The following is a 22347-nucleotide window of genomic DNA, read 5'->3' on the forward strand; positions in this document are numbered from 1 at the left end:
GCAGTCCAATTACACCTACGGCTTTTTCTTGTATTTAGCTGTTTGGAGCGAGACGCTGATTCCTCGGATTCAGCGAGAGTTAAAATATTCACATGCTGTATCTTTTGTCTTCCCTCCTGCCTGTCTCACTGTCTGTCTGTCTGTCTGTCTGTCAGCGTGGCAGGTCTTGTTGAAAAGAGAGTGGGTCATCTCCCTGACAGAGCTCAACTGGTAGTTATGGCAGCTTCACCACGGCTGGCTGGCTCCACAGTCACCAGGAGACAGCAGATCATCAAATCTGTCCTCCTGCTCTGCCACACTCATACACATCCGTGTTCATGCATTCGCTGTCACAAACACACAACATGCACCTATAATAACGATGTCTAGATAAAGTTGCAAGATCATTATGACGGACAAGCATCTATAGCAGTGATACTCACTATTTTTTTCACAAGAGCCACATTGGCAGAGCAAAATCAAGGGAAGAGCCACTTTTACGACAACATACGAAGTCCCCTTTTGCAAATATGCATTTCTACATATAAAACATCCCACAAAAAAAGAAACAACACAGCCACTACATTTTCAATTAAGACCATATTTACCTTAATACTGGGATGAGCGGAAGCTGGCATGCATGTCCTTGAATTTCTTCATGTTGTATTTGTAGTTTGTCGTTTTAATCATAGTGAGACATTCAAGATGAGCATGGTTTTTGTGCTGGTTTTTGCCCTTTTTTTAATTAAAAACCGATCCATTGTGCCTGCATCTTGCGCGGGCTAAAGGAGCTAGCGTGCTCTGGGGTCCAGTGTGACGGTGGTTTAAGCGGGCTGCGTTGCCAGGTTTAACAATGCCCCCTTTAGGAAACACCATTAAGCCTTAATTAATACTTAATAAAAATACATAATACTACAAAAACGCAAACTTAATAGGAATACTTAATACTGTGCAATATTCGCTGTAGGTTATTTGAAAAAATCTACTGTTATTGTTACCATATTGTTATAAGCTACTATGCGAGTGCGAGCCACCAATTAAAGCTTGAGGAGCCGCACGTGGCTCGCGAGCTGTGCAATGAGTATCTCTAGTCTATAGGCTTATGTTATATCCCTATTTGAGCCTTCAGTTGCCATAATTCCATGCTGACTCTAAAAGCTTGAATTTGAACTGCAATGAAAATTATATGTGCTTGGAAAGCAAAACAGAGCAATTTTAGCCATAACATAGCTGACAGGCTCGAGACCTCCTTAATCTCCTCGACCCTCAAACTTACTGAATTGACTTGGTGCAATAGTTTGGGGTCCTTGCTCCACCTTGCACCAGTGACACTGGCGCATAATTGCGCCCCATTTGCACGTACCTGACATCCGCATTACGGGATGGATGGCCCTTGTGCCACTAAATCAACCTCACAGGAACAATGCATAGGTTTAAGCATGCTGGCCAAATCATGTTAGAGTAACTTTTGTTTATCCCAGTGGTCCAATGGGTAGCCCCAAACACCCTGAACTGAAAAGGAGCAACCCTAAAAAGATTGAAGACATTAGTCTAAATATTGCTACGTTTTCTAAATGACTTCATAATAAGAAGCTGATTCATCTAATCCAGCAATATTTGGAAGGTCTAGAAGAACTAAGGGCCTAAATTAGTACAAGTGAGTCAAACATTTGGATACCTCACTGAGGGACTTTTACAACTAGTAAATCATGAAGGTATGTTTGGAAGTCAAGTACTTTGTACCTTCAGTGTGTTTCAGAGCTCTTTGTGTGTTTAAAAAGGTGTGCAGAAACAAAACCCCACAATCCATATTATCGGATTTATTCTCTTCGCTGTGGCTGCTCTGCCTGGGCCACTAGGAGCAGACTGACCTGATGGGAAGGGGAGTCTGCTCGGAGAGAAAGTGACAGGAGGTGCTGCATCAATCAAAAGAATGAGGAAAGGAAAAGTTGTTGTTTTTCTTCTTGCACATTGCCCTCAAAAGAAATTCACGAACCCACAAATGAACATCATGTGGGTTCTTTGACACGACTTAATCTTATTTATCAGCTCAGTACTTTCTGCGTTACTCTGTGAAAGTTTGTTTTCCTGTCATGCTTTCAGTCACATAGTAGGTGCTTTCTTTCAGAACTATCCTGTGAAAATGTAGTCACTTCATTTCACTACTACACCCCTTTCTTTTGATTTATTTGGAGGATAACATAAATGGAAAATTGAGGGCTAGTGGAAATGAGCCTTTTAGCATAGCGTGCAAGGTAATTTTTTTAGTCAAAATTAGCAATGATATATTTTTCGAAATCATGAACATTTTGAAGAGATGGATGACTTCAGTTACTTAAACCTACTATAAGGACCCATGTATCAATATCTGTAGGCAAAGTGTTATGATGTCCTCCAGTTCTTTAGCATGTGGGTTGACAGCTTGTTGACAGCTGAGCATTCCCCAGTGCTTCAAAGCTTAAAAACTGGAGAGAAAAAAAACACAATAGCTGAATAGCATTATCATAGCTTATATCTCCTTACATAAAAAGGGTGGAAAATTACAGTTCCAGGTTGACTTTAATATATTTTGATTGCTCAGAACAGGCAGAAAAAGGGGGGGAAAGAGAGATAACTCCACCAGTGAATGTCCAAGTTATTCCACAAAGCCAACAGTGTTTTAATCTTCTTTGCCACTTAATGTCCCATTTAAACGTTCTGCAGCCTTCAAAAATGAATCATGAATATCTGCACCCGGAGGTTGGCCAGCACAGTCTATTAGAATACATCACTACACTACCAGGGGACCACTTTGTGCATCCCTCTAAAATGTATCATATCTCCACTGTGGAGAGGGAGACATGACTTCATGTGTCTTGTGATGTAAGTATTATTACAATTCATGAAATTCAAACACTTATGGCAGGGCCATTAATTTGAACCATAAGCCATTGGGGAGAGATTTACAGTGGAGTTAAGGGCGATCACACCATTAAAGGACCAGGGAGGAAGACAGACAGAGATAACTGGTTAGAGCTGGGGCTCAGCAACAAAAGCAGATGTTTGAAATGTCTTCATGTTTAAGTGCAGCAATTAATATTTCTGTTTCTCGCTCTCAGGTCAACTTTGCCAACATTTCTGTCAGACTTAGATGGGAAATTGTTGAATTCTGAGGGTTTACTAGTTCAAGCATAACCCCTGCCTTCTGCCTTGGCTCCCTCTCAGTGTACATATGAAGGTGCTGAATTTTGCATGAGCGTCTGAGCATATAGCAACTGGAACCCTATAGCGTTGTTTTCCGATACTTCCTTGAGGCGTTTCACTCTGCGCAGCCCATTCTGATAAGAATGTGAGCAGCTGAGACCTGTCTCCCGTCGGTGCTGTGTGATGGTCTTGTTATACAGCAGAGCATGAAGAAACAACGGGCAGAGGTCAGGACATGCAGACGTACTTCCCTGCTTCAAAATGACCAATCAGGAAGTGTGCTCCCAGACAATGTTTATATCTCAGAAAGAACTGGTACAAATTGACATGTGACTCACAGCAGATATAGACTGGGCAGTTCTTCAAGCTATTAGTGCAACAGAATGTATTCCTCTTAACCCAGGAAATCGATACTAGGATTTTACTGTGGCATGGTATGGCAGAAACTTTTAAAACTAGATTTAGTGAAAGATTATCTTCTCGGTCAAATCTGTCTAACAGATTTGTAAAATGTATATCACAAATTGTAATATATATCTGATTCTATTGTAGTAGTTGGTGAATTACCGGCAGGAAGCTGCAATCGGTGCTGCCTTTGTTACGAGAAGCAGAAAGGCATTCTGATGGGGAAGCTAAGCTAACAGTTCCTCAGAACAAGGCCTTCAATAATACACTTTTGCCTTTTAAAACAGCTCAAATAGTCATTCAAGCAAAGGCTTTTTAACACAGTGTCACTTTTGCATCAGATAATTAATAACTGTGTCACCATTTTCTGATAAACGTTCGTCTTGCGCACCGTAATTGCCGCTGATCAGTTGAGTCTGTCAGACTTATTAAATAGCTCTTTGGTTTAGAAACTAGTGTCTATTTCACACTAAGTATCAGTTTAACTATTTATCGGTTTTTCTCAAAACACAAAAAGCTATGATAGACAAAATATCACAAGGACATTTTCAAGTAATTTTTTCTTTAACAGCGTGAAGATACTTTGCGTTTACTCTCAGAGACAAATGGTTCAAACCTCTAGGCTATACTTCATTCAGAGAAAATCCTCATTTAAACCCATCACAGAAACATCATTCATGCCTACTGATGGAAAATACATCAGGTTAAGATAAACTGAAATTATCCTTGAAGGTTGTCTGACTTGATAGGTTGTTTCAGAGATACAAATGGGCTCTGGTCAACTGAACAGAGGCTTGAAAGTAATTGCAAACATGAACAGTGAAAACCTCAAACTGGGAAAAAGGCACATTTATAGGGGGTTCAGTTTGAGTCCAGCTGAATACAATCTTCCTCGAATGGCTCAAGCTCTGTGTTTGCCATCATTTGTCACATGGGCACAGTGTTATGGGTTCAAACAGAAATTTGCAATGGCTCAGTGCACTCCAACAGCACAATTTTCCATCTCCGCTCTCCTCTGGCCCACTTTCATTATCCTCAAGGTATTCAAGGAGTAATGGCTTCAAGGGGGTACAGACCTATGGGCCATTTCAAGTTCTTTGGCCAGACGTTCAAAGTTATTGTTCACTACTCCAAGTGTTTGGAGAGCTGGGACGGTGAGGCTAACTGCATCTGTATCAGCCAACAACCCTGAGATTCTTTTGGGCTGTTCATGTGATTTAAGGGCCAAATGATGTAATCTTTCTGTAACAAAAAGATCAATTTCCATGTTTTTTGGTTAGATGCAGTTTTTTTTTTTTTTTTTCTTCGAACGCTCACGGACATAAAACACTTTTCAGTGCCGACACAACAATGAAGCAAAATTAGAGGTGCTGTTTCATGTCAAATAAAAATAGCTTTTCTTATGCGCTTAAAAGTCAGGTTCCTGCTGTGTCTTTACATGTAAACATTGTCTGAGAACCAGGCCGTCTTTTCTCCGAGGAGCTGCTGTAGTGTAACTTCAGCTCCACTGAACATCACCCTTCACTGAATTTGAGGTATCTGATTGAGTCCGTCCATGTGGAGCACTATTGAATCAAAAGAGTAAACCTCAAGGACATGGTCCAGCACACAAACACACACACACACACACACACCCACACATTCACTGAGAGCACTGCAAGCTGGGGAAAATTCTCACTCATGCAAATGAGACCCCCAAAAAGACCCTGTGTTATGGGTATAGCTACACATACATACACTTAAAAGTCGATCTGTTACATTGGCTCTTCCTTAAGTAATAGATTGTTAGGCAACTAATTGGAGGGTGATCAGCTGAGTTCCCATCCCCTCCTTTTGAGGAACCTAAACTTTCTCCCATTTTCACGTTTTTAAAGCACATTGTAGATTCTAACAAAGATTAAAGATGTGCTACAAGTCAGTACCTGCATTAAACTGGTCAAAAACCCAGGCAGTCATGTTATTTGAGTTCTGAATCTTTTGAACAGAAAGTTAAATATGCACATTCTACATCTCAAAATACAACTTTTTTTACCTTAAAGTCATAATGGAGCAAGACAACAAGTGATTCCTCATTTAATCCCAGCATGCATAATCTGTTCCTCCACAAACCTGGCGAGATGCGTTTATGATAATTAGATTCTTCTTGATTGTCAGATGTTGATTGGCATTAGTCTTGGAAAGGCGTACTCCTGCTCCGAGAGAGATTTGTCTCATTTCAAAGAGCTAACAGGGGGATGCAGAGAGCTGCTGAGAGATGGACTGGTCAGCAAGAATAACCCTGCACTCCCCACTGCAGGACACAACGCTGGGCTACCGTAGGCTTGGCTACACCTCTCAAGTGGTTAATTAAATGAGTCCACGCACAGAGCTAGCACACTACACTTGGTTTACCATAAACAATGTGATTAAAGCAGCACGGGCAAGCCAGAATGTTGAGTTGCTGGACAAAAAAAAAAGAAAAGAAGAATCCAGATCACCATGGAGATGTGTGAGAAAAAGAGGTATGAATGCAGGCAGGGATGTCATTATTACTTTTTTGTTCATTATTTTCATAATGACTGTCATTATGCACAGGCTCTGATTGAAATCTATTTTGTTAGTCAGGTTTGTAGCGAGCGGAATAATTATCACTTAAGTGATATTAAGATTCATGCTGAACATTTTCATAGACGGAGCCTGCGAGCGTGTGGCCAAAAAAGACTCGCTTTTTATAAAAGGTGGCAAAAAGAGTAGCCACTGATTAGAACTTTTGCAGTAAGCCAGCAGATCACTTTAAATTTGTGAATATCACACACAAATTCACAGTCTGAATATTTCACTTTGAACAAAGCTGAGGATTACATCACTGGGGATGTAATCATCAGCGGACTAATTAATTTACAGCAAGTGAAATATAACAATTGATTAAATCTGTGCAGCCATAAAAGAAGACGATATGGCCTTTTAGCGGCAAAGAGACTTGGAGGATCTGTCAGAAGAATCCTGTGGGAAAGGATTATTTATGAACACATGATGTTAGCTTTACCACTCACGGTCCTTACTCATGTCACAGTCTGGTGACAGTGCATTTCATCAGCGCATCAAGTGTCATTAGTCAGTCCTTTGTTCCTAAATGAATGGCGCAAAAACTTGCCCGAATGTTTCAAGCAAACATTTAGCTCCGAGGACATCCTCGGAAGTCTTAGAGTCTTCTTCTTTTTATTTCTAAGCCACAGAAAATGACCTTTAAACAGGAGAGCACTTTCTATTTTCTTTAAGGAATTTAGAAAATCTCGGCTGAAAATAAGACAAGTATAAGCTTGAATATCACTAAGCTCGGCTTGATTTCATTTGTTTATTTTAATTTTCAAATATTCTGTATTATGTAAAGTATTTTTCATTCTCCAAAAAGGGCTGAAAAATAGTTCATCACTGAGGATGTATGGCCCTCTTAAAACACTATTATATCAGCTTCATCCTTCATAGCTGCAACACATCACATCTGCTTTCGAGTCTTTTGTGTGGATATTTCATTGGAATATTTCTGATAACATACTGATCATTTCTTTCTTTTTCGGCAAGTAGATACCAATAAAAAAAACAATATTTCCTTATTTGCCTTCGTTTTGTCACCTTTCAAAGCGGAATTTCAAGTGTAAATTATGAAATTCTCATCGACAAGAGCGAACTTTTGCACAGTTGATACACAGACATATTCACATGCTAAATGACTGTCTGTGGCTGCCGCTCCGTCTTTTCCCATCTCTCTGTGTCTCTTCCTGCTTTGCACAGCAGCAGCAGCAGAGGCGGGCGGGCCCGCAGCCTACCAATGCATTCAGTGAGGAGGGATTTGTCCAGACCCTAATCAATCACTGACAGATTACCTCCAAAGCCACTTCCACGGCCATTAAAGCAGGACAAATGCAGAATTGCGACTGAACAAGTTGGAGTTTTTAAGCCAACACCAGGACTTCCTGGTTATTTGTCAAAGTCAGTGCTGCTGAGCCGCATGAGTGGCTGCGTGAGTGCGTGTGGGGCTGAGAGGCGAGCTGGCCAGCCGTGCACACTGCGTGTCAGGGAGAATGAGGGAGAGAGCAGGAGACAGTAACAGAGTGAGTGAATTATTGTTAGTGTGTGTTTTTATGCTCTCAAGGTGTGTGTGTGTGTATAGACGCCGGCGGCTGCGTTGCTCTTGGCCTGCTGGAGCTTACAGTAAATCACATTCCCTTCATTGCCAAATTTAGCAGCTTATGCTCAATAGGCTCTGCTCAAATCTACGCCGTGTCCCATCAGGGCGCTAGTCTGGGCTCATAAAAGAGGATTGGCCACACTCGAGCCCCTGAGCACAGACGACTCATCCCCTCTTCTATTTTCCTACATTATTCCCTCTCTGCTCTTTATCTGAGCCACTGGAAACACTGTCTGGGCTTTTTCTAATCTCTCCTTTTTTTTCTCCCCATGGATTTCCTGGCTTTGAGAGTCCTCCTCCATTGTCTCCCATTCACTGGGGCTTTGTTTACATCAGGGTATATTTGATAGAAGACACTATGAAATTGGATATCATCATTTTCATTGCCTGTATTACCAAGGGAACACAGTCTATTTCAAATGAAATGTGGAGAATACACATTTTATCCTATAAGCTTTTCTCTTCTTCCAAATGGAGTCTGGCATTTTTACGTCTTGGCAGACATGGCAGGTTAAGTGCTGATAATTATTTGGAGGATGAATAGAAAAGATGAATGAAAATACAAAATGAGAAGAGGTGACATCAAAGTGATGGGTTTCGTCGCATGTTTTCCCTCCCATATGGAGTATGTAGAGGTTTGATTAGTGCTGCTCAGGGATTAGGCGCCATACGTTTGCCTGGTATTGAAGAGCATGCCTTGTACTACACTTGAAGTGGTGATTTCAGAAAATAGGAAATTTAATTTCTTTGCTTTTTTTGGGGATTGTTTTTCAGATCTGTATTGAGGGGGAACAAGCAAACACACAAAGTAGTGGTGAATGGAAGAGGGCCGACACTGAAGTCTGCAGGCGTTGGGGTTGAAATTTAGCTGGTCATGTGACTCACCCCTCTTCCCCACCCCCCCACCCTTCTGAAATGACCCCAGACAGAGAGAGAGGAGGAAAAAAAATATCCAACAAAGGATGCGGGACTTTATCTGTAGATGTGTTCATCCTTTTTTTGTGCCCTACGTGGTTGCCCATGCTGCGTCTGCCTACTGTATACAGATATATAATAATATATGTACGTGTGTGTGTGTGTGTGTGCGTGCGTGTTCTTCCACCCCCCCTCCTATTCAATTAAGAGCTTAAGCTCATTAGTGGCAGACTTACATCATTACCTCTTTAATGGCTAATGAGTTAAAATCTATTTAGATTTATGTTGCCGTTAAATCTTCCCCTCACACACATGCGCTCACGTTGACATATCGCAGTGCAGAAACCTGAAAGTATTCCTACACAAGGCTTTTCAAACCTGTGTGGGAGCCCTTTATAGCAACACTTCATATTCAACACACTTGAATTATACCTTTTTGCCTTTAGTATGGAAATAAGCGAGGAGAAAAGAGGGTGCTGTGAAATGTAGCACCTGTACACTTTAGCATAACACAAAGATCTGTTTTCTCTCACTTAAACGTTGCAGGCCTGATACATGGAACCTCTTCTTTCTACGTTCCCAAGTAACATTCAGCACTGCCATACAGATTGAACTCACCTTCATGAAGCTGCACAGCCATTAACTGAATTGGAACGGAGTTTGAAATGGAAATTGAAAATAATATATTCAATGAAAGGTGGAATCGTACAGCAGTGTTTAAAAAGTTTGGAGCAACTCCTCATTATCTTTATATTTTACATTCAAGGAGACCCACTTTTTGTGATCTCTTTAAGTGGTCTTCAGCAACAGTTCTACAGGCTTTCTGAAGGTCTTTCAATGTTTTCCTTTTGGACATTGGCTGCTGTTTCACCCATTTTCAGTTCAGTCCTTGTACCTGAGCATTTTCAGAGGAATGTGTTTTTTCCCCCCCAAAGCCACTCCACATTAACCAAAGCATTCAAGTGCGAAAGCACCAAACTCAAGAGCTGAACTGGTGTTGTGTCTGCACATAACAGACAACTTAGCAAAGAGCCAATTTTAAATGGTATATTCAGGCACTTTGTTAGTAGCAGAGGCACAACATGTCCCCTCTTCTTTAGTTGCATCTAAAATGGCTTTTATAAAACAGCTTGACAGACACCAGCAAGGTGAGTCCTAAAGCATATCTGCGTGGTTTGCAATGTCCTTAAAAAAGATCTATAAAACAGGGCAAGTGGAGGACAAAAGAAGTATCAGGGTAACTATAACTGATGAACAGTATCTGTAATGTCCTTAAGAAATTGGGGGGGGTCCAGAAAAGAACTGAAACAGGACCTAAGAAATGCATCTGGACCTTCAGCTGATCCATCTGTTCACTGAAGCCTTGTCAGAAATGGTCTCCATGGAAGGGTGGCTGTCAAGAAGCCTTTTTTAAGGACAGGAAACAGGGAGAAAAGGCTGAAGTATGCCAAATGACACAAGAAGTGGACTGAAAATCAGTGGCAACAGGTCTTATGGACGGATGAATCCTCCCCAGAGCCCGAACCTCAACATTATTGAAGCAGTGTGGGATCATCCTGACAGAGAACAGAACTAAAGGCAGCCAACATCCAGAGAAGAGCTTTAGAATGTCCTTCACCTGGAGAACTATTCCTGAAGACTACTTAAAGAAATGACGTGTCTAAGCAGGGTTCAGGCTGTGTTGAAGAATAAAGTTCAAACCAAATAGCGACATTCAAACTAAAAAACAGTTTTAGCCTGAAATACTCTGCGATCATTTGTATTTGCATGTTTCAATAAACTGTTGCGCACCCTTCCTGTTTTCTTAGAAATGAGGGGTGGCTCAAAACTCGCACGTCGCTGTATCCTCAGGCCTCCATTAACAAAGCCACGGAACAGGAAAAGAAGCAGGTAGAGGAAAAAAGGAAGGAAGGATGAAAAAAAACAATCCACTGGTGGGAACTCAAGGACACCGTGAAGAAGTGCAGTTGGGTGCATGCTGACCTCAGCATGGATGCACAGTTAACCCAATTTTTCTTATCCACGTTTTGCTCTCTTTCTTTAACCTCACCTTAAAATTAGCCACAAGAAATATCCTTTCTTATTTGTCAGCATCCCCACCCCCAACTCCCCGCGCTGCCAACTCTATGGGGGTGTGACTGGGACCAATGAACTGACAGCTCTTCCATCTTTGATATCTTGTTTAAAACCGCTCTCCGTGCTGATGCTTTGATAAGCCACTAACTGGGACATTTCTATCCTAATTAGAGCCTCGCTCGCTAATTCAACATTACCTGCTATAATTATCACTGGGAAAACATATGCGCGCGCTACCGGCGCGTTCTCCAGGCGACATCTCGGATGTTTTCTGCACTCTTTTGAGAGGTGAGAGCTTAAGTATATCAGGGGTGAGAACTTTTGATCACTTTTCTGAACTTTGCACCTAAAGATAATGTGCTTTTGGCAAAAAGAAAAGAAGAAGAAAACAAAGCATCTGACCTGTAGTTAAATTGTTCATTTTGTAAATTCATATCAGTTGTAATAACTTGTTAAGATGCACTCACTCTCTCGTCTTTCAGTCCTTAAACGCCTTTTTCTTCATCTTTCATCACCGTTGTCACGCTTACCATACAAACTAGTCGCTCATAATAACCTTATAGCCAATAATTGGAATTTTCATTTCCTCTCTCCCTCCTCTTTCCTTTTGAGCGCATGCGCAGTGGAAAGCGTACTGGTCAGTCTGAGAAGCAGCTGTTCAGGGCTGGTGAAATTCCAACATGGCAGTGGCTGTGGTCAGTGTTTCCTGCGTTAACTTGGGATGGTTTCAGCTCGCACGCAACCCGGCTTAACCTCGACGCCACGTCCATCTGCAGAACCCCTCGTTGGAATTGATGCGACCCTAACTCCCCTCCCCACGTGAGAGGTCAACCTGTCGCTAAAGAAGAATAAAAAGAAGAAGAAGGAGAAGAGAAGAGAAAATACAGGTAAGGAGGGTTAGTCCGGGGATCCGCTGCGTCTGCAATTAGAGCGATCAGAGCAGACAGCGCGCCCGCACCGGAGCAGCCTGCGCACGCCGCTTATTTTGGGAATAATGCACGTGCGGTGTTTCATTTGACAAGTTTCCCGAATCGCGAAACGATGCTCGGGCGAGAATTGCTGCGCCAAATTTGATGTTTTCCTCTCTTTCTTAAAGGAGCGCACCTGCGCCGCGGTTAAATTGCAGACCAACGGACACGTATGCGGCGCTGCTGGTCCTCTGTTTGTGTGCCGCACTCCCAACAGGGACAAACCGCCCCCCCTCCAAAAAATAAAAAAACTTGGGTGCACACCGAGGCTTCTCCCGCTTCCATGAGACGGCTGCGGCGGCACGGTCACAACAAGTTGCCCTGTGCACGCCGTGCATGGAGCGTTATGCAGCGTCCCTGCAGCTTGCCCGTTTAAAGCCTGGACGTTGTAGGGCGTTGTGAGCAGTGACTTGAGTTGACCAGTTTATTATTTATTTTTCCCCCCCTGCACCCCTTCTCCTGTCATCCCGGGTTCCACTTTCTAATGAGATGCATGTAGGTTAGATTCCTCTACGATTGAGTTTCTCGCTCCAAAAGACTTGCAGGGCCCACCTTTGCGACGCAGCCAAAACAGTAGCTTCTCCCGTAATGTAAAGCTTTTTCTATTTTTTCTCTCCCTTTGCTCGAAAAGGAATGCTTCCTTCCGCTTTTTTTGCTCCAAAAATTAATTCCAGTGATCTCATCTCCCTTTCCTCTCTTTCTCCTCCTCTCCCCCTGTTCCAGCAGCACGACATGATCAGCAGCAGCAGCAGCAGCGTCTATGGTAAGGCTGATTTTAACATAAACTTCTCCACTTTTAATTGTGTTGTTGTTTTAAAATTATTGCCATAGTGAGAGCTGTAAAGAAAACTCAGATTGAGCAGCTGGTGGAGGTGAGGAGACATTTTATCTGAAAATGACACTTTGTGTTCACACGTTCAGCTTCAATTTAAATTGAGCACTCATTAATTTCTTTTTTTTTAAACCTGTGGCATAAATATTCCAAATTGCAGCAGTCGTGCTTGTGTTTATTTCTTGCGATTTCTACCTGGCCTTTTTCGCACAAACACAACCTTCGGTGGCACACATAATCCGGTAATTAATATTTAGTGAATAAATGTGCCTACCTTTAAATTACAGATGGCTTAATTTGCTGCAGTCCTAATTAGATTTTATTCTAAGATGGCTGGAAATGTAATCTTCTGAGGAGGATTGTTTTTTAAACTTTCGAAATCTTCAAACCTCTGGTTTTATCAGGTCAGATACAACACAAAAATGGACCTTTTTTTCTTTTTGTTTGTGTTCAAACATTAGGTCTTTAGATTCATACAGGAAAAATAGGAAAAATTTGACCAATCCTTTAATTAATGGGGCAAGTGGAATGTGGATGTGAATTGGGATCGCACTGAACGAGGCTTACAAAGTGAATTATTTCCATTATGTTTTATTACACTGTTGTGATTGCAAATGCTGAGCTGCGAGAGGGTTGTGGGTTCGTAACACGAGCGGATGACATTAACGGGAACCCGTGAGTGCGACCCGCTGCAAAAATGTGTCCCACCTTGAAATTTCAGGTTACCTAAAAGAATCCTGTTGCTGCAGTGTCGTCGCACTTTTCATGCAGAACGGCGTGGATCGAGGCAACAGCCTCGCCTCCCTGTTGATAGTGAGAACGGAGTTCCACGATTGCACATCCTTGGTTTTTCCCAACAACCTTTGATCTCATCCTCTGCTCTCTCTTTCTCTCTCGCTCTCTCTCTCACACACACACACACGCACACACACACGCGCACACACATCTATATGCTTCATGTCATGTGTTCTTTCCCCCTCTCTTCTGCTGATGCACTATCATGCATTGCCCCTGTTGGTGTGCGTGTGCGTGTTCGGTCTCCACTAACGAAAATAGATAAGATGCAATGATGATTGCGTGTGTGTGTTTTTTTTTTTTTTTTTTTTTTTAAACACATTACGGATGATTTTGAGAGTTTTGGTCAAATATGGGTTTAGACATCCAAGATAACGTTGCTCGGGCTGATTGGACACGTAGATTTTAAGATACAAGTGTGTGCAAATATGTGTGTGAAAGAAAGGGAAGCACAGGCACTAATTGTGTGTATTGTAAATGATGTAGATGCTCAGATTTTTGTTTGTTCCTCTAAGTCTATACTTAGCTTTAGATCTCCATGCGCAGTGTGCGAGTCTTACAGTGACAGTAGCAATAATCCCCCTCATTATACACATAACGTATTACCTCGCATTTCTGGCAGACCCCCTGTACAGCTAATAGGGACAGAGAGAGGAGAGATAATAGGGATGGAAGAAAAAGTGCTTTACAAACAGGCGCCCCTTTACTCTGCCTTTATTTATCTAAATATGGACATTCAAATGAACAGAGAAAGCTGGGGTGCTGCGAGGGTGGCTGAGCTACTCCCAGCGGGGCCGTATAAATAAATTATCCTGACACTTTCTATCACTCTGTAATGTTTACCATTAAAAGCTGTTTTACCGTCCCGGAGCCACCGGCGTGCGATCGAGCCCGCCCCGGGGGACTTCTGGCAGTTGTGAGGCGATGTGGGGAAATGTTGTGTTTTTTTTTTAAACACACACAGAGAGGCAGGACGAAAGCCAGAGACACACACACGTGTAAGTCTCCGCTGCGTCCATATCAGTGGGTTTCTCCTGTCTGAGTATCCTGACAAAAGGCCTCTTCAAACGAGATCCAGGCAGGGTTGTCATCTTTTAGCAAATATGTTAAGTGTTATCTTTTGTGCTCTCGGCTCGTCGAGCAGTGCTGGACCTCATGGGAGCCTGGCGCATGCAAATAGAACAAATCCCTCTCGGACCTGTCTGTCTGTTTCACTCTCCTCCATCTCCCTGTCCCCTCCCCACTACCCTTCTTTTCTCCGCGTTTGCTCGACAGTGCGTCAGCCTGTCTTGTCTCCTTGCTCTCTCATCTATTTCACTCTTTGTCCACTTATATCCCCTCCTCTCTTCCCTCTCTCCGTCCCAGAAGACGGCGCTGGGGCTTTGTGTCAGCTAACTGTAGCGAGGCTGTGTAGTCTTTGTGTGTTTCCCTGCGTCTTGCTGACAGCCCCCTCCTCACTGATCTAAGTTCCTTTTACCAGAGATGGCAAGCAGCTGTCGGTAGCACCGCTGCCTGCGCCTCTCCGTAGATGAGCGGACGCCAATTCCTGAAAATCCTTGACACTGTGATCCTCTTTACCGCCCCCTCTTTTATTGCTGGGTCTGCATTTTATTTAGTTTCCTATAGGGTTTTGTTTTTCGTGACAGTTGCCAGTTGAAGGGGTCTTTTTTTTTTCATGTTGCAACTGAACCTTTCTCACACTGTCCTCCGATTCTAGTTCATTCTGCCCCCATGTCTCACTCTCTCAGTGTTGACAAGTCGAAATCTGATGGGGGTGCTTAAAAAAGAGGTATCGCAAGACTCTGACTTAGAGTTCAACAAAAAAAGTCCAGCTTACTATCACTGAGCTCACTGAAACCTCTGGTCAGCACCAAGAGAATGCTTTTCCGCCTGAAAAAAAATCAGGCCTGGTTGGTTGATATATCTTCTGAAAGAATATGGTCTTGGTGGGGAAAATGATACAATTCAAACAATCTAATTTGATGATTTAAGATCAGGTTTCTCAGTTAAAAACTATTAAGAAGTCGAAGGCAAAGATAAGTTTTAGAAAAAGGAGGAACGCAAGTGCATCACAAGCAGACAACAGCAGCTGTGGGGTCAGCTAAGGTCTCCGTAACAGCTGAGATCCTGTTGAGCCAGAGAAGCCCAAACTGATCAGAGATCAGTGTCAATGAATTTCCAGATTTCCCCCTCCCCGTCTTACTTTCCAGGCACAAAATTCATTTCCATGTTAATTCTAGCATTTAAAGCATTATCTCGCTTTCTTTGAACTCTGAATCCCTCCAAAATGTTTGAAGTCTCTCGTTTTATGTAATGAGTTCGTTTTAATCAAATCAAAGCAGTGGATATTTTATATTTTTACTCCCACCTACCTCCTTTTGCAATCCGTTGCCCCCTTTTCTGAATTTTAAACAGACCCCCACTCACCTCCCTGTACTCTTAACCAGCAATCTGCACCACCCGTGGCCCGGATTCTCTGGCAGATTTTAAAACATTCAGCTTGTGGAAGTGTTAAATATGCTAAGGACTTATTAAAAAGGGAACAAAAAAAAAAAATCCATGTTGGAATATTCTTCGCCATTAGACCTCAATATACGTGTCAGCATACAGCTTATCCTTAACATTGTGCCTTTAAATGAGAAGGGGCTGTTTCTAATTAGGTTATTGCCATGGAAGTCTTAAGTTAAATTGTGCATTGATATGCGTCAGAGCTCGCCAGTCATTTGGCACGAGGATGGAGGGCTCCGTCGAGAGCCTTTTTTTTTTTTTTAAACACAGGGTCCATGGAAAGAGACAGCTAGAGCTAGGAAGCAAGAAAAGAGCTGACTATAATCTCTGCTGCTCTTCTCTGTCCGGCTCTGGCTGCATGGCTTGATGAACGGATGAACAGCAAGGCTCAGAGAGATAGTGGCCGTCTGCTGCTGCCACCAAGCGCGCCCCCCCCCCCCCCACCCCCCGCGCCTCCTGTCTGAGGCTCAGTTCAAACGTCTTGATTAGCAAGTCATCTCACACGAGCGTCAAAGTAAGTTGGCGACACATTTTTTTTTTCCCCCCCTCTTTCCCTGCAAGGTGGCAAAGGTGTGCGATGCGCGTTAATGAACTAATGTTTATTGGGTGCGAGTTTGAAATTCGTGTCTGTACGTGCATGTGCTTGGGCTTGGAGGGCTGCCAGGGGCTGGACACAAAGGATGTTGAGTGGCTGGGCGTGTGGCACAACATCGCTGTTTAGTGAGCCGCATGTGGCCTCTGGGAGATGGACACAAATGGAAGCGAGAGCAAATACAACCGGAGAGCTCCAAGTTTTGCCGCAGCCATTGTCATTTTTAGTAAATATGCTCTTTTTAAACTCAGAAAGCCCAAGATGAAGCCTTCAGACATGTGTTTTTTTGTCCGTCTAAAACAAAGAGGAAGCAGTGGGCCTCTTGTTTAAGGTTTTTTTTTTAATTTGTATTTTTTTTAGTTAGGCTTCGTCTTTGTTGTTCAAATAGTTTATTTACTGTTTCTGTTGGTCAGTGAATCAGCCAATTTCATCTCCAGCTCGAACCCTTAACCGTGCTGAAACTATATCTGAGTACATGCTTTCAAGCTTATATTAATGTGTATAACTCCTTGCAAATTTTTATTTTATTTTCACAAGAGAAACATGATAGTAAAAAAAAAGATCAGTTCCTTCTTTTTTCTCAAATGTTCTAATGTAGACTTCCTTTTGGAGGGCACTCCATATTGTTGCGGCTTGTTATTAGGCTGCAGAGATGCGCTGCTTTTATAAATGTCCACCCCAGTTTCCAAGATTCCAAGGAGACATTTTTTAAATGATATGTTGTCTGACCAACAGTCTGCGAACTGAAGATATTTCCTTGCCATGGGATCAAACAGAACAGCATTTTGAAGCTCTTATTAGAGAATGCGGAATCACAGTAGTTTTGTTTTGTCCTTATGTTGGTGAGGCCAGGCTTGCTGGGGAGGGAAGATGTTTGCATGCATACATGTGATTATATTATTGTGCATTGTGTGTTTGTGTGTGTGTATGTTGGCCAGGTTTCCCCGCAGGAAGCAGGCGAGAACATTAGGATGTTGCTTGTATGACTCCGCTGGCAGGATGGACACATGTGGTAGATAGCTAATGATAGCACGCAGCGCATAATGAGATCCTACTCTCCGTCTGTCTCCCCTACCTGGCATCATGCATTAACCATACAAGAGGAAGAGGAGGCACGCATGGTATTGACTTTTGAGTGGGTGTCTGCTTGTCCGTTGCTGGTTTTGTTTAGCACTCGGAGGTCAGCATGGCTGCAAGCGTCACACATTTATAACAAGTTTTTTTTCTTCCGTTTTTTTTTTTTTTTTTGCTTTTGTTTCATTTTCATGGCAGGAGTTCTCTTCCTTCTTTTTTTGCAAGGCAAGAATCTCTCCTCATCTGCACCTCTTGAGCTCTGTTAAATGGTTGTAAATTGATTTTGGATGCAATGCAATGTGTACACTTAACAAGCCAAATGGGTTCAGTTTGTGGGTTGGTTTGTGTGGTCAGGAGATTATTCTATTAATGTAGTCCTCACTCTGTAATCCACAATATGTCGCGTGAAGGAGGGAGACGCTGGCACCGGTCCATCTCCTTGCCCGGTAACATATATTTATCCTCTTCACTGCACAATCCTTTAGGCTGCTCAAATCCCCCAGGGGGTCCCAATGACATGCTTACTAATGTGTGCTTTGGAAACGGAGTGCTATTGTATCCCCTAAATCTCACAAAGCACTGTATGATTTGCCCATTGTCGTTAAATCGCTTTGCTTGTGCCAAGTACTTGCATCTCACAGAGGCTTAATGCTTTGAGGGTTTCAGGGACAGTTTCGAGTTCCTCTTTTGTTGATTTCAGGGAAAAGTGCCAAGACTGCTGCGCTGAATATTATTTTGAGTATGGAGGAGGGAGGGGAAGAAGAGCCATTGCCAAGCGATTGCATTGAGCCCCGTGAATGGGCCATTCATATTTAGGAGAATCACCCAGATGCCATATTGTTGGCTGAACAACGCTAAATATTCTCCAACAAGGATGGGATTGTAACAGGTTTTTGAATTGTGAAAGTGCGGAGAAGGACGTTAGGAAATTGGAAAGAAATTAAATAAAATAAAAAAGTCGCAAGCTTTTACTCTAACAAGGTTGAAAAGTAAAGCAGAGACCACCGTGGAACAATGTGCTCACGCTCGGTTGAAAACACTTTGTCTGATATTTTTTTATGTGAGGAGGCACACAGGAATTGAGGCATGTATCAGATTAGTCTTTGCAGCATTTTTCTTCATATTTTTCTTTCTTTGCACAAACATCAAACCTTGTGATGGGTTTTTTCAACACGGGTTTCAGCGAAATACCACATCTTTGAGAAAATTCTCCAGCAACTTTCAAGAAAAGTCCAAAAGAAGTGTTTTCACGTGTCTTTAGATGTAAAATAATTGTGCCCTGTCCAGCCTAACAAATGCTGATGTCCTCTGTAACGAGAAGGATAGAACAGCAGCAAGTATATATTTGTGTTTTTTTAATAATTGCAAGGTAGTAATAGTAATTGTTGAGTGTGTCACTTACTACTGTGGGCTCAGGTGGGGAGATACTGGTGAGATTGGACCCCAGGTCAGCAGGGGTGGACTGCAGGCGGCCTACAAAATCTTCCCCACTGCTCTGTCAAAGCAATGAGGTGCTAAACAACCTTGAAGCAGCCACCGTAAGCAGCCGAACTCTTGTCTCTTGTCTAAAGCGGGACTTAGCAAAATGTCATTGTGGTCTTTTATGTCATGCATGCACTGAGTATTAATCACAGCTGGATCTGCGCCTGAGAGGCTGATCAAATTTATTGTTTGGCTGCACGGGACAGTAATGGGTGTTTAATTACTCAATAAAAGCCCTTTTATAGATTCCCAGGCCTCCTGTGTGTTGAGCAAATGGTATTGATCTGTCTCCGGGCTGCAACATGATAGCCTGTGAAGGAGAATTAGAGCTGTTAGCCTGCTAGCATTTTCTCATTCATTAGTTGCATTAGCCAGAGGGTGGTTAAGACGTAGGCTCGTTGTTAATGCCAAAGTCGCACAGGTTTGTTTGTCTGCCTTGTGTTGTAAAGCTCTCTGCAGCACATTTGCACAGATATGGATTAGATGTGCAAAAACACTAGAATGTGTTTAAATAAGAATTTCCAGGAGAGTAATTTTTCTTTTAAACCATCCTGTCGGTGCACTAACCCCACTATAATCCACAGGACTAAATGTGACAACGCCCATAGCCAAGTTGTATTAGTTGGGCGACCTTCTACTCTGCATGTTTAATCCCACCACTTCCCCGCCCTCTAATCTGTAATCTGACTGCTCCTTCTCCTCCTCCTCCTCCTCTTCTCCTTAAAGGCCTAATTCTGGATCTCTGTCCTTCTGCTCAACCTGGAGTTTTAAGAATAACTCACAAGCAGGAAAGAGTCGAGTGACGATGACACTGTTTGTCCATTTTATTTATTTATTTTTTGTCTATGTTTTTATTCAAGCATAGGCTATGTGCTCATATGCAGGCCTGCATGGCATCCCCTTTGTCTTTTTTCTTTTTGCCTAAATGCATCTGCCTTGCATCCATTGTTCTTTTATGTTCAGAGCATATCGCTTCCTCTGTGAACCAGCTCCACTTCTCTTGATGCACGGCGAAACCACTGCAGTATCTCCCTTGATGTGTCTATATCAAATGAATGTGGCCTATTACAGACGCGGTGAAGTCAGTTGGGTGGCTTTGTGGACAAAAAAAAAGCCCTGCTAGGGACCATGAAAGAGACATTGTCCAATACAGACCATACAGTTTCTTTGTAGATAAATGGATTTTCATGCCTATCAAGTGGGACAGTGACATGAGTGAAAACTGTGGAGAATTGGGAATTATTCTCACTATTCGGCTGTACACATGGATAACTGTAGTTTCAAGTGTGTGTGGTCTTTCATTGTCTAGTTGTAAGGTTTTTTATGTGGGTGCCACATTGGATTTAAAACATTGTAATATGCACAGATGTGTATCATGTGTTTGATAAGCTAAATCCCTCTGGGAAAATATTACTCTCTCAGCAATGGTACTTTGAGACGTCAAATGTATACGATAGATTAATGTTCCAGGGTTTTCTTCTGTCACTCGAAGATCATTCGTGTAGGAAGAGAAAAAAATGACAAAGAAATGTAGCTATTAGCGTGCATTTTATAGTGCTCAAGCAAATATGATCTTGCTTTTAATTGTAGTTTGCCTAGACATCAGGGCTAAACTGTTGATTAAATATGGATGTTGAGATGGAATTACAAAGAAAACTTGTACTCCACAGCCAGTCACTTTTAAGGTCAACTACACTTTTCAGCCCTGTACACACATAGGTATTTTGAATACTGCAGATTTTTTAAATTTTTTTAATGTGTTATTGTCCACATGGAAACACAGTTTCAAGTGCTTAAACCTGACTTTTTGGAAAATTCTTCCCGGGGCGAAGATTTTCACTTACTTGTGAGTGTAAGGGGTTGTGTGGACAGGAAAATTGATGTATTTTAGCTTACAATGTCAGGTTTAGTTCCACCGTCTCCTTGATTTGGCTTCATCATTGTGCCCATCTCCCCTTTGTCACTTGTGGACCTAGCTGAGGTAGCGCTGGTGCTAACCTTGCTGACAGGACTTTTTACGTATTTGCAAATAGATGTACCGTGAATCACAGATTATACTGAGGAACGGAGGCAGCAGAATGTGTTAAAACAATACTCCAGAGACAAAACCTGAAGAATTTACTGAAGAATAGCAGGAGCATATTTGCATGCACATCGTACTAGCTTCAATTTAGCTTCAATTATGTCTTTTCATGTGGACGGAGTTGTTTTTTTTTTTATGTCTGTAAACGATGCAGATTTATTTTTTGTTTGTTTTAATTTTTGAAAACGTTCACTTGTGCTTTGTCTTTTGTCTCTTTTTGTTGCTAAAACAACTAGATAAACTCTTGAATATTGTGCAATTATGTATTCTACAAACCATTCATCCTGCTGATGAGGAAACACCGATCTTTATGTTTTTTTTCCTCCTTGTGTCAGTTTCACATTGTCAGCCTGCTGGTAGCTTGCCATGTGCTGATTGTAAAACGACAGACCACAAGTGGAGCGAGTTGCTTCGCGCAGGAATGATCTAAAAAAATGCTGTCCTGCAGTGCACATGCTTGTTCAGTAAGAAAAGAAAAAGAACCCGTCACCAGGCTACAACAAGTCATAAGTCAAGAATTAACACACTTTCTAATCCCGAGAACACGTGTCCGTGTATGCAAGCTTGCCCACACAGAGACCCACATTAAACCCTGTTCCCATTCCGTTGCCTGTGGGGCACGAATAAGAAGCGATGTCTATTCGATGCAGAGCCACTGATCTAGGTAATCTGCCTGTGCTGTGGGACAGGTCTATTGGTCTACAAATCAATTGGCTCCATGTCCGTACCATTAGGCTAACATGGCACTGTTGAGCCGCTGAAAGCAGTAAACAGACTGTTTTAATTCCCCTGGACACTGGCCAGGTGGACACTCCTCCTCCAGCTTCCTCCTCATCCCTCCGCTTTTATTTTCTCCTTCCACCCCTCATTCTATCATCCTCTTACACTCCTTCCTCCTCTCCACTTCAGTCAATGCGGTTATTCTCAGTGGACGAGTGCTTACAGGAATATTGCTTGGAGGGATTGTGTGTGTGTATGTGAGTGTAAAGAGGAGAGATTTTGGCCAATGAACCCTTGTTGTACTCTGTCCTCCAGTACTGTGTCTATACTGAGTAAGTGATCCCTTGGGATGCAGAACACACATCCAGCATTGCTCCCTATCTCTCTGTATGTGTCTCCTTCTCCCCTCCATCTCCCTATCACTGTATGTGTTTGTCTCAGTCTTTGTTTCTCTCTGTGTGTCTCTGCTTGGCATTCAGTTTCTGTTTCGCTCTGTCTTCTCTTTATATATTTCCTCCCCACTGCCTTCTTCTCTCTGCCTTCAGTCACAAGCAGCAGCACGGTCCA

General features: G+C 42.5%; 1 protein-coding gene across 3 annotated transcripts in view; it reads left to right on the forward strand.

Moving 5' to 3' along the window:
* The first annotated feature begins 11353 nt into the window (after positions 1 to 11353).
* Positions 11354 to 22347, forward strand: part of LOC142391694 (fidgetin-like) — a 36851-nt gene continuing 25857 nt past the window's right edge. Inside the window, exons 1-2 of one of the 3 annotated variants that reach the window (XM_075477674.1) lie at positions 11354 to 11613; positions 12418 to 12457. In XM_075477674.1, the coding sequence (XP_075333789.1) occupies positions 12427 to 12457 (31 nt within the window). In that variant the 5' untranslated portion in view covers positions 11354 to 11613; positions 12418 to 12426. Of the gene's footprint in view, positions 11614 to 11691; positions 12285 to 12417; positions 12458 to 22347 lie in introns of those variants that run through there. The other 2 variants (XM_075477675.1, XM_075477676.1) reach the window with 2 other exon arrangements.

The sequence above is a fragment of the Odontesthes bonariensis genome, chromosome 11 (genome assembly GCF_027942865.1).
Source record: "Odontesthes bonariensis isolate fOdoBon6 chromosome 11, fOdoBon6.hap1, whole genome shotgun sequence".
Lineage (NCBI taxonomy): Eukaryota > Metazoa > Chordata > Actinopteri > Atheriniformes > Atherinopsidae > Odontesthes > Odontesthes bonariensis.